The sequence below is a fragment of the Notechis scutatus genome, chromosome 12 (assembly GCF_049901735.1).
Source record: "Notechis scutatus isolate UNSWTSFEM ecotype Mainland chromosome 12, rNotScu1.2, whole genome shotgun sequence".
NCBI classification, from domain to species: domain Eukaryota; kingdom Metazoa; phylum Chordata; class Lepidosauria; order Squamata; family Elapidae; genus Notechis; species Notechis scutatus.
Window position 1 is genome coordinate 5,236,665 of NC_142020.1, and position 12,298 is coordinate 5,248,962.

A 12,298-nucleotide genomic window follows, 5' to 3' on the forward strand; every position below is an offset into this window, starting at 1 on the left:
ACTCTGAGCAATTCATCATGTTGTTTTTGGTTCCTTGAACTTGACGGTCTTGGTTGCTTACCACTTTTTCCCCACACCTTGCAGAAAGGCAAGGAGACTACCCCCATCTCCAATCTTTCACCTGGCTAGGTATGTCAGACTGTTGTGAATGAATAAAGTAAATAAGCCCAAATGCAAAGTAGGTTTTGGAAGCCTGCACATTTGATTGGTCCTTGAACAGCAAACAAGGATTGGTTCATAAAAGCCCTGATTGGCCACACTTAGGACACTTCCTATTGGTTATTGGTTTGGACCTTATGTACTTATTATTGGTTGATGGGGTAGCAGCCAACCCTATAAAAGGGTTACTGCTGCCCATAGTCTTGCTCTGTTCTGTTCTATTACTGTTAATAAAGAGTTGAAGTCACTGGTCAGATGTCAGGTCTCCATTACTCTCCAAACATAACACAGACCACAATTGACATTTCACCACACAATGTGCACAGCCCCCTTCTAGATGGAGGTAAGGAGTTCTGCTGCATAACCTCCTCAGTAGGCAAATGACACCATTTATTCTCCACTTGGAAATAGCAGGTTTGTTACACCTCATGTTCAACTTAGCCGGAGAGCTGGGTCCACGGTGACATTCCCGAGGCAATCAACAAATAAATCAATTCAAGGAAAAAGGTAGCCGGAGTATTGTCTTACTTGTGGATGTGTATACTAGTGAACTGGGGGCACTGTACATGGGAGATCCTTCTTGATTTGCCTGGCACAGGAGCACCCTGCCTATGAAAGAGAAAGAAAGAGAAAGACAGAGAGTGTTCTGAGATTGGGAGCACATATATGAACAATATATCGTAGAGTTATGCAAAACCAAAATAGTTTTTTTTTTACATATTCAGTAAGTTATATTTGCTCTTCTGTGTGTGCAAATATACCTCCCAATCACCTGCAGCAGAAGTTCCCATCCTAACCCTTTTCCCACCCCACAATAATTTCCACTAGAGTGACCAAAAGGCAAGAGACCTGAGATTTGCAGCCAATAAATACCCGAAATGTCTCAGGTTTCCATGTCTCCTGGTAGCTCCTCTCATCCAGTATAAATACTCCATCTTACATTAGGGAAGGTCAACCCATCCCAACTTGCCACACTGAAGCAAACACACAATAGAGTGTGGAGTTGTACAGCCTTGCTCAGTAATTGCATTCTTCTTGGCATTGGGAGGGAAACCATCTTTAGGACTCATGGATACATCAGAAATATTAGTACACACCTGTGCTGTAAGGACAACCTGTTACTGGGCTAAGCTAACCATTTTGCTGGGCTAAGCTAATCATCACCCAAAGTGATAACAAAAGAAACAGATAAAAGATTTCTGGATTATAAGTCTCTCCATCAACAACCTGCTGTTTCCAGAAATTGAGAAGTTGTCATTTTCAGAAAAAGGAAATAATAAATCTACATTCATTATTGTATTCACTATAGAATTAACAGCAGGTTTGGAAAAGACGGGAATACATAGTTAACCATCTTACTATCTAAGGATTGGCAGTGTTTCAGTTGATACTGTTAATGGCAGGGTAAGACTGAGAAATGAGCCTTGTCTACATTTAGAAAATATTCCGCTGAAATATCTCGCTGAAGTTGAAGAGAAGGCTAGACAATCTGAGCTCTAAGTTTTAACTGCAAAGGCTATTATAATATAACATTATTGCTTTCCAAATGTGGCTATTTTTCACATTCTTCTTAGTTTTTTTTTTAAAAATAATCTAAATGTTTTTTAGCAAATGGGCTGCAAAATAGATTAAAAGTTGCTTTCTAAATACAGAGAAATTAACCCAATATTGTTTAATATTTGTTACGTTAATTATACATAGATGTTTGCCTCCAAATATTAAAAAAATAAAGCTGTTGCCATTGTTTTTAAAAATGTAGTGTTAAAGTATTATCATACAAATGGTGAAAATCCAAGCTAGATTAACGGCTCTGATGGCAGTTAATGTGTTTCTAAAACTTCTGAAGAGCTGTTACAACCCATTATGGCTGAAATATTGGTGTATGAAAAATTAATAAAACCAGCAGAAAATGGAATTTGGCATCTGTGCTAGCTATTTACATAGAAAGAATCACCCAGAATTAATTATGCCCTCTGTTACATTCTAATGAGTTTTTCATTAAAATGTACACTATTATGGAAACTAAACAAGGATTATTCAAACAAAAATGCCAACAGATGTTTTTTTTTCAAAGAAAAAGAGGGAGAGAGATTAAAATTAGTTAATTGGTTGTACATTTATATCCAGCGCAGGGTTAATCGAACACGATTTATCATACAGTTTATGTATATTTTGCAAAGAAAACAATATATATGGAACTATGTATTAGTGCTTGGCCAATGTTTTCTCTGGCATTCCCCCCTGCCCTCGGGGTGCTTCTTCAATTGAATGGAAAAGAAATTGTTACATTTTTAAAATCTTCTTCTTTTTAAAGGAAATATTTGATCTCCTTTAAATTTGGGTTGGGCTGGCTTATACTCCAAAGCACCAGAAGGTGTGACAAAAAGTGACGGGTTCAAACTCTTTAAAAAGAGAAGCAGCTTTAAGATTTAAGGAGAAAATTCCCAACAATGAGAATTATTAATCAATGGAACCGTTTGCCTCCTAGAACTCTGGGTTACTGGAAGGTTTCAAAACTGTGGGCAGCCAGATGATTCTGCTTTAATCAGAGGGTTGGATTAGAAAACCTCAGAAGGCAGGGGAAGAAGCCATGGAAGGAACACAATCAAGGAAAGAAGCAGCATAGAATTAAGGAGAAATTTCCTGATAGTGGGAACAATTAACCAGTGGGAACAGCTTGCCTTCAGAAGTTGTAGGTGCTCCATCTCTGGAAACTTTTAAGAAGAGACTGGACAGTCTCTCATCTGCAATGAAATAGGATCTCCTGCTTGAGCAGGGTTTTGGACTAGATGACTTCCAAGGTCCCTTCCAACTCTGTTATTATTCTATTATCTATATCTACATCTACAGATATAATCTATCTATTCATCCATTCATTATCCACCCACCCATCCATCCATACATTTCTATCTATGAATCAGAAAGTGCTCGTTATGGTTAGCTGGCAGCAGGTGTGGACGGCTGAGGAGAGCGAGGACTCAGATGAGGGGCCAGGACCATTAGGGAGTGGACTGCTGCCTTCAGAGATTGTGGGGGCTGGCAGCAGCCATGAGGAGGTTCCCGAGGAGCCTGTGCCAAGTACATGCGCATGCAGGGCTGCTCGTAGGAAAAAGCAGCTGCAGCAGCCTGGGCGACTCGGGAGTAAGGCTGCAAGGTAATGGCCCCTCCATCAAGAAGATAAAAGCCAGCTCTGAAGCAATATGTTCTTTGCAGGAAGCAAAGACGTTTTGAAATTCAGCCTTGTGGACATTACAGTATCTTAAGTTGGTATTTGAAGATTCTTGTGTTGTGAAATATTTCTTATCTGTGATTCTTAGTAGTCTTGTACAGTTTTGGCAAGGTTTGTGCTGATCAAAGTTAATTAGTTTGCAGAATCCTTTTAACCGGGGATTCGTAAGACTCATTAAAAGGTTTCTCTTATTGGAAAAGGGTTTGGGTCAGAACAGTGCTCTATTGCATCTGTTCTATTTTGGAAATAAAGCCTATTTATTCAGAGCTGCAAAGGACATGGTGGCTCAGGGGCTAAGAATGCTGAGCTTGTCGATCAGAAAGGTTGGCGGTTCAAATCCCTAGCACTGTGAGCTAGCTAGCATGGAGTGAGCTCCTGTTCCTTGTCCCAGCTTCTTCCAAACTAGCAGTTTGAAAGCAGGTGAAACTGCAAGTAGAAAAATAGGGACCACTTTGGTGGGAAGGTGACAGCAATCCATGTGCCTTTGCCATTTAGTCCTGCTGGCCACATGACCATGGAGACGTCTTCGGACAGTGCTGGCTCTTCGGCTTTGTAACGGAGATGAGCACCACCCCCTAGAGCTGGAAATGACTAGCATGTATGTGCGAGGGGAACCTTTACCTTTACCTATATTCAGAGATACACAATCCTGTAGGACATTAGGGAGAAGTAAACCTAAAGGCAGATGCCGCACACATCTAATATCGTTCTTCTTTAGGCTTGTCCCAAGAATAACTTAGCAGCTTTTCCCTTTGATACTTCAGTTATAGGCCAACCAAACAGTTCAAAACACAAAGCCGATCACTTCTTAAAGATCAAGAGTTGCTTTTCCTGCTCTGTTTCAATTCCCAAGGTCCTTCAGCTAAACCTGTCCCAATGGAACCCTTGAGTAATTTGTGTTAAAGTATTAATCTGCTAAGGGAATAGAGAACACCAGACTATTGAGGGAATATGGGAAATTGTGCCACGGTAATGCATGTACAACAGCGTACTACATGTATTAATCATATTACCAACAACTGTGCAATTGCTGTACGGAGTCAAGAGCCTCTCTCAGGGGCAGAAGGGGAAAAAAATGATAAAGGTGGCCATGATGCCAAGAAACTCAATAGCTTGGAATGGCAAATGTTGCAACTGAGTAATAATAATAATAATAATAATAATAATAATAATAATAATAATAATAATAATAATAATAATAATAATAATACGAATTGCCAAGCATCGCCTAATGGCCTTTACAAATGCTGGAAAGTTTCATAGTATTGCTGCTCTTCCATCTAAGAAGAGAGTTACCAAATGACACATCTATAGCCTGTAAGATCTTACTCCGTTTTAGCAGTGGTGGTATTCAATTATTTTTACTACTGGTTCTGTTGGCGTGGCTTTGTGGGCATGGTGTGGCTTGGTGGGCGTGGCAGGGGAAGGTTACTGCAAAATCCCCATTCCCTCCCCACCCCACTAACCTGCTTTCCAGCTCCATTCTCCTGTGCAGGGCAACCAAAGAAGACCCAGCCGATCAGCTGGGACTCAATGGGAGGCAGAGAAGAGATGGGGGCGGGGCCAGTCAGAAATGGGATTTGCTGGTTCTCTAAACTACTCAAAATTTCTGCTACCAGTTCTCCAGAACCAGTCAGAACCTGCTGAATACCATCTCTGCATTTTAGGAAGATCAGACTGTCTTGATAAAAAGTGCAGCACACCGGAAAGAACAATGCATTTTTTTCCTAAGCCAAAATGTTATCATCTTGGTCCAGAACTCTCCAAGACTTGGGAATCTCCTGGGCTTGTTTCTGTATCTCTTAGACCAAGGGTGTCAAAGTGGATTTTTTCGAGGGCCAGATCAGCATTGTAGTTCTACTCTGCAGGTCAGTGGGGAAGCGGGGTGGGAGAAGATGGGACAGACGCCTCCTGCAGCACCCCGCTGGCTGAAACACAACTCCTTAGCATCAGAGCGTGTTAATAATAATATAGGAAATACAAATGCTCTGATGGTCATTTTAGAAAAATGCTTTCTTAGTGAGTACCTGGAAGCCAAGAGGAATATATGTGCCAAATTTGTAGGCTTTATGGTTCTGGAGATTTTGTGATGATGCGTGAGTGGTATTTCACACACACACACACACACACACACACACACACACACACACACACACAGAGAGAGAGAGAGAGAGAGAGAGAGAGAGATGGCCAAAATAATGAGAAAATCCAATTCATTACTGAAAATCAGAAAAAAAGATTCATTGTTCCTGAGCAGGATAAAGATTCAGCTAAAAGAGGCATAGATAATGTCAATTCAAAAAGGCAGGTAGAGCAGAAGGAAGATGGTTTACCCAGGGACATTGGGAGCAGGTTCAAGTTCCCAAAAGAATGGGGAGTCCATTGTATTTTTCTGGAATTAGTAGTGGTGAGAAGGGCTGCAAACAAATTTAATAGATAATAATAAAGAGTTGGCAATGGCTAAGAGCAGGAAAGTTGAAGAAAGAGGCTAATTCTGGCTGCAGTCTTAAGAACAAAAACATACAAAGCCAGAATTGAGAAGACAACAACAGAAAGCAAGTGCCACATCTGTAAAGAAGCAGAAGAAGCAATGGCCCACCTGTTTAGATGCTACAAGAAGATCACACAGACTAACCATAAACAATGGTATGACAATGGTAGCAACAATGGTGCACTGGAAGATTTTCAAGAAATGCCATTTGTCTGCAAGCAAGAACTGGTGGGATTATAAAATAGAGAAAGTCATAGAAAATGAAGAAGCTAAACTGCTCTGGGACTTTAGAATTCAAACAGACAGTCACTTGCCACATAGCACCCCAGACTAAACAATTGTCAATAAGAAAGACAATAACGTCTGGATAGCGGATGTGGACATACCTGGAGACAGCAAAATAGAAGAGAAAGTACTAGAGAAGGTAACAAAGACCTGCAAATAGAAATAGAATGACTGTGGCAAAAGAAAGCAAAGATAGTACCAATAGTCATAGGCACCTTGGGTGACTTCCCCAAATGACTGAAGCACCATTTGAACACCATCAGCACTGATAAATTCACCATCGGTCAATTGCAAAAGGCAGCTTTAATGTGAACAGCTTATATGCCATGACAGTATCTTTCACATCATAAAACATCAACATCTACCTATCCCAGATCCTTGGGAAGGACTCAATAGGTGGACAAAAATTTCAAATCCAGTCTGAATCATCAGGCTGACAGTGTGATGAACAAAAACAAATAATGTGGTTTTGAATTAATATATTGAATTGATATATTGCTAGATATACATGACCCGTAGTGGTGCAGTGGTTAGAATGCAGTATTGCGGGCTAATTCTGCTGACTGCTGATTGCTGGCAGTTCGATTCTCACAGGTTCAAGGTTGACTCAGCCTTCCATCGTTCCGAGGTCAGTAAAATGAGGACCCAGATTGTTTGGGAGGGGCAATATGCTGTCTCTGTAAACCACTTAGAGAGGGCTGTAAAGCAACGTTTCGGCAGAATCTCATATGCCATCATCAGACTTGTGTATTGAGTTCATCTGTGTGTCAGGCTTTCACAGCCGTTTCTGTTTTAAATTTGGTGCTAGCCTTCTGCTGTGTTAGAATGGTTTTTTCTTCATCCTGATTGGACAGACCAATAGAAGAATAAGTACCCACCTGGATGAACACAAAAATGCAGTAAAAAAGCTGGAACACACTTCCTCATTAGTCCAATACATGAAAACCACAGGTCATAATATCGACTTCAATGGCACCAAAACCCTAGCCACTATAGAAAACCCCAGGTACAGAATTATCAGAGAAGCCATAGAGATTGAAAAAAAGACCTGAAAGCATGAATAGAAGAGATGACTCCACCAGACTATCAATTATCTGGAAGCCTGCACTCACAAACAAAAAAATCTCCACACCACAAGCCAAGCAAACACCTGGGCAGAAACAGACCCCCCCCCGATACCTCCAGCCCAAACACACCCCAACCAGCCACCCAGATGAAACCTAGTTTCCTAATAAATGATAGCTGTCCATTTACTCGGAGCCAAGCCGCGCTAAAAGCCTCCAATACAGGAACACAATGTTGCCAGCCAATCAAGACACAAAAAAAGCCACAAAACAGACAGAAGATATTAGAAACACCAATCAAGCAGAACACAGCAAACTCCAAGACCAATAAACACAGACCAAGACTCCCAACCAATCAGGATGAAGAAAAATCCATTCTAACAAAGCACGAGGCTAGCATCAAATTTAAAACAGAAACAGCTGTGAAAGCCTGACACACAGACGAACCCAATACACAAGCCTGATGATGGCAGATGAGATTCTGCTGAAACGTTGCTACAACTTTAAAAGCACAACTATAATGACATGGGAAAATACCTGAACAAAGCTGAATACCATACATACATACATACATACATACATACATACATACATACATACATACATGCACACATGCTCTCCTGTTCTGACTGTTCATTATTCTACTCAAGTTGCCATCCTCCTTCTCCTTAAAAGAAAAAAAAAAACCCAACGGAATGATAAAATCTGGTTTTACTAAAGAACGGTATGCATTTCGGGTAAGGGAGGAATTGCAGGTATAACAAGGTTTGCCAAGTATTTGACCATTTATGATTATGTTCCAGCTTTAGCATTGAATTACATTACACAGTTCCATTTTTGATTTTAATTGTCTGCTTCCAGTTGTCAAGGCATAAGTACACTGCTCAAAAAAAATAAAGGGAACACTTAAACAACACAATTTAACTCCAAGTCAATCACACTTCTGTGAAATCAAACTGTCTACTTAGGTAGCAACACTGATTGACAATCAATTTCACATGCTGTTGTGCAAATGGAATAGGCAACAGGTGGAAAGCATAGGCAGTTAGCAAGACATCCCCAATGAAGGAGTGGTTCTGCAGGTGGTGACCACAGACCACTTCTCAGTTCCTATGCTTTCTGGCTGATGGTTTGGTCACTTTTGAATGGTGGAGGTGCTTTCACTCTAGTGGTAGCATGAGACGGAGTCTACAACCCACACAAGTGGCTCAGGTAGTGCAGCTCATCCAGGATGGCATATCAATGTCAGCTATGGCAAGAAGGTTTGCTGTGTCTGTCAGCGTAGTGTCCAGAGCATGGAAGCGCTACCAGGAGACAGGCCAGTACATCAGGAGACGTGGAGGAGGCTGTAGGAGGGCAACAACCCAACATCAGGACCGCTACCTCCGCCTTTGTGCAAGGAGGGACAGGAGGAGCACTGCCAGAGCCCTGCAAAATGACCTCCAGCGGGCTACAAATGTGCATGTGGCTGCTCAAACGGTCAGAAACAGACTCCATGAGGGTGATATCAGGGCCCAACATCCACAGGTGGGGGTTGTGCTTACAGCCCAACACCGTGCAGGACATTTGGCATTTGCCAAAGAACACCAGGATTGGCAAATTCGCCACTGGCACCCTGTGCTCTTCGCAGATGAAAGCAGGTTCACACTGAGCACATGTGACAGACGTGACAGGGTCTGGAGATGCCGTAGAGAATATTCTGCTGCCTCCAACATCCTCCAGCACGACCGGTTTGGCAGTGGGTCAGTAATGATGTGCGGTGGCATTTCTTTAGGGGGTCGCACAGCCCTCCATGTGCTCGCCAGAGGTAGCCTGACTGGTACCAAGATGAGATCTTCAGACCCCTTGTGAAACCATATGCTGGTGCGGTTGGCCCTGGGTTCCTCCTAATGCAAGACAATGCTAGACCTCATGTGGCTGGAGTGTGTCAGCAGTTCCTGCAAGATGAAGGCATTGATGCTATGGACTGGCCCGCCCATTCCCCAGACCTGAATCCAATTGAGCACATCTGGGACATCATATCTCGCTCCATCCACCAACGCCATGTTGCACCACAGACTGTCCAGGTGTTGGGGGATGCTTTAGTCCAGGTGTGGGAGGAGATCCCACAGGAGACCATCTGCCACATCATCAGGAGCATGCCCAGGCATTGTAGGGAGGTCATACAGGCACATGGAGGCCACACACACTACTGAGCCTCATTTTGACTTGTTTTAAGGACATTACATCAAAGTTGGATCAGCCTGTAGTGTTTTTTTTTCCACTTTAATTTTGAGTGTAACTCCAAATCCAGACCTCCATGGGTTGCTAAATTTGATTTCCATTGATAATTTTTATGTGATTTTGTTGTCAGCACATTCAACTATGTAATGAACAAAGTATTTCATAAGAATATTTCATTCATTCAGGTCTTCCGGTTTGAGCTTCTTCAGCGACAGACCAAAGCCTCGTCTCTGCGAGGCTTCAATCCGTGCTCGCCGCTGGAGCGCCCCAAGCCGGCTGGTTTCGGGGCTAAGCCACCCCGTAGAGGTGGTGAAGAGGGGTGACACTGCCTGCAGGGTTGAGGAGAGCGGCATCTCTCCTCCCCAGCTGGCCATTACTCCCTTTCCCAAAGGCGGTTGCAGCGGTGGTCAGAAATGGCCACCACAAAGAAGAACTCGACTGGAAAAGAATGTGCAGGAGGAAGATAAGAGGAGAAAGTTTTGGTTGACCGGGTCAAACAGCAAAAGCAACAAATAAGGTACCCTGGAATTGAAACTATTAAAAAACAATAACATTGTTCCCTAAGAAGATTTTTAAGCTGCGAAGGAGAGAGAAAAGGGAAAAGATTTTGTTTTTTTCTCCTTTTCCTATACTGACAGCTAAGAGACTTAAGTAAGAAATTGGAAAAAAATCCACTTTGACATCAATAGGCATTTAATGCTGAAAATAAAAAGTCAAAGGGATAATAAAGATTTCTGGATAATTAAAAGCTTTTGAAAACAGGAAAGGAGAGAGGAAGAATAAAAGGGCAGGATCTGGAAGGAAGGAGACTGCCTGGAATTAAAAAAGAACTTATAGTGAAATCTCAACAAGACTTCCAAAAGATACATTCTAACTGAAATATCGCAACAAAAACCCCAGGAAAAGAAGTCATAAAGGACAGAAACAAAATACAGAGAAACAGGGCCTATTTAGAGATAATGGGTGAAAATTTAATGGAAAAAGGGATTCTGCAAAGGTACATAAGATAGTATGGTTATATTAGAAACAAAAATAATTTTAGAAAATATGAAACAATGTATGATTAAAATGTCTGATAAAATAGCTATCGTAATTCAGTGGAATGCTTGTCAATAAATAAATGTAATAAAAGGTATATTTAATGATTTATAAAACATATGTAAAGAGAAATAAGGGAAAAAATAATTATGGAGATTTTATGTGTTTTTAAGGAAGTATGATATTTAATTGAAAAGAAGTGTTAAAGATGTTAAGATTTTAATGATTATTAATGATAGAACTGAACTGGAACGGAATGAGGGTTTATAATTACATATATTTACAATCTTTTTTTAAAGAATATAGTGTGTATTATAAGAATGTACCAAGCAGAATTCGATTGGAAGTTATGTATTATGTATTATATTGAAGGTCATAACCTTAAGGTATATATTGAAGTTTAAATAAGAGTTGAATAGATGTAATTAAAATATATAAAGGTATCATACTCCAATTAGTAACTACAGGAGAAAACTTGTTTAATGAGAAAAGATAACATGAAATTGAAACAGGACAGACAAAAGTATAAATATAATGATTTGAATTGAGATGAGTTGAGATAATCAAATTAAAATAGAAAAAATCAAAAGAGGGGAAAAACTATATAGAAAATGTAAAATAGTATAAGATATGGAATAGAATACAAAAAGGAGCATGAAATTGAGTTTTGTGTCTGTATAAAGAAGTTCAACCCGGGATCATGCTATTTTCAAAAAAGATGTTTTACTTGTATTTTGTATGTGTGAAAACCCAAATAAAACTTTATTTAAAAAAAAAGAATATTTCATTCATTCAGATCTAGGATGTCTTATTTTTGTGTTCCCTTTATTTTTTTTGAGCAGTGTATATCTTACCGTTGCATTGCATTAAGAGTCTTTTCCCTACCCTACACCTCTCTCTATTGATCTTGTCCTATGGAGTAATTTAACTCCATTCTAATTTTTTCCCCCAAACCCCAGCTGATTCTCCACCCAAGGAAGTGAGTTATGTGTATATACATATATATGTATGTATATATTCATAACACATGCGTTTTATGAATCGTGTTAAGGTTTACCGCCTTATAGCCTGTGCTGATGGAATATTTAATCAAAGAAATGAGTTGGCAGAGATGATGTACAATGTGGTTATGCCTTGTGGTGTGTGCCTTCACCGCCAATTGAGAAATGGGTGAATTTGCCATTCATCAGTGCCACGCTGAAAGCTTTGTATAACCTTCTCCTCTCTCTCTCTCTCTCTTTAAAAACTTATTTATCAAGATTAAAGATATTTTAAATCAACAGCTTCTCTGCAGATACATCATCTTTATTTCCAAAGTGGCTACATCTTTCATCATTTAGCAGCTGAAAAAGAGTCTCTCAACCCAAGCACGAAATAATTTGAATTTTCCATGAAACACAAGAGAGAGAGAGAGAGAGAGAGAGAGAGAGAGAGAGAGAGAGAGAGAGAGAGAGAGAGAGAGAGAGAGAGAGAGAGAGAGAGAGAGAGAGAGAGAGAGAGAGAGGAAAGCTAAAAGGATAAAGTCAAAAAGTCAAAAACACCACCTTAGGTGTTTCCTTCCCTTTTATTAACACGGTTATTTTGTGTTTTGCTGCTTATCATCAGTACTTGATCTTGGAACCTCTTGGGATCAAGTCAGCCATGAAGCAAATTTAAAAACGGAAAGGGTAGAAGTGGTTTATTGTGGTCATAGACCAGCATATTTTTAAAAAAAATAAAATAAAATAAACCTGAGTTGTTTTCCTCCTCTTTTCTTTCTCTCTCTGCCTCTTTTTCTTCAAACTAACTTTTTACCCCAGTTGTGCATAA

The 12,298-nt window shown here is 40.4% G+C and overlaps 1 protein-coding gene across 11 annotated transcripts in view; it reads right to left on the minus strand.

Moving 5' to 3' along the window:
• RBFOX1 (RNA binding fox-1 homolog 1) overlaps nt 1–12,298 on the minus strand; it is a 1,983,080-nt gene that overhangs the window by 120,240 nt on the left and 1,850,542 nt on the right. For all 11 annotated transcript variants that reach the window (XM_087973167.1, XM_087973163.1, XM_087973172.1 and 8 more), the window contains one exon: nt 688–768. In XM_087973167.1, the coding sequence (XP_087829293.1) occupies nt 688–768 (81 nt within the window). The remainder of the gene's footprint in view (nt 1–687; nt 769–12,298) is intronic.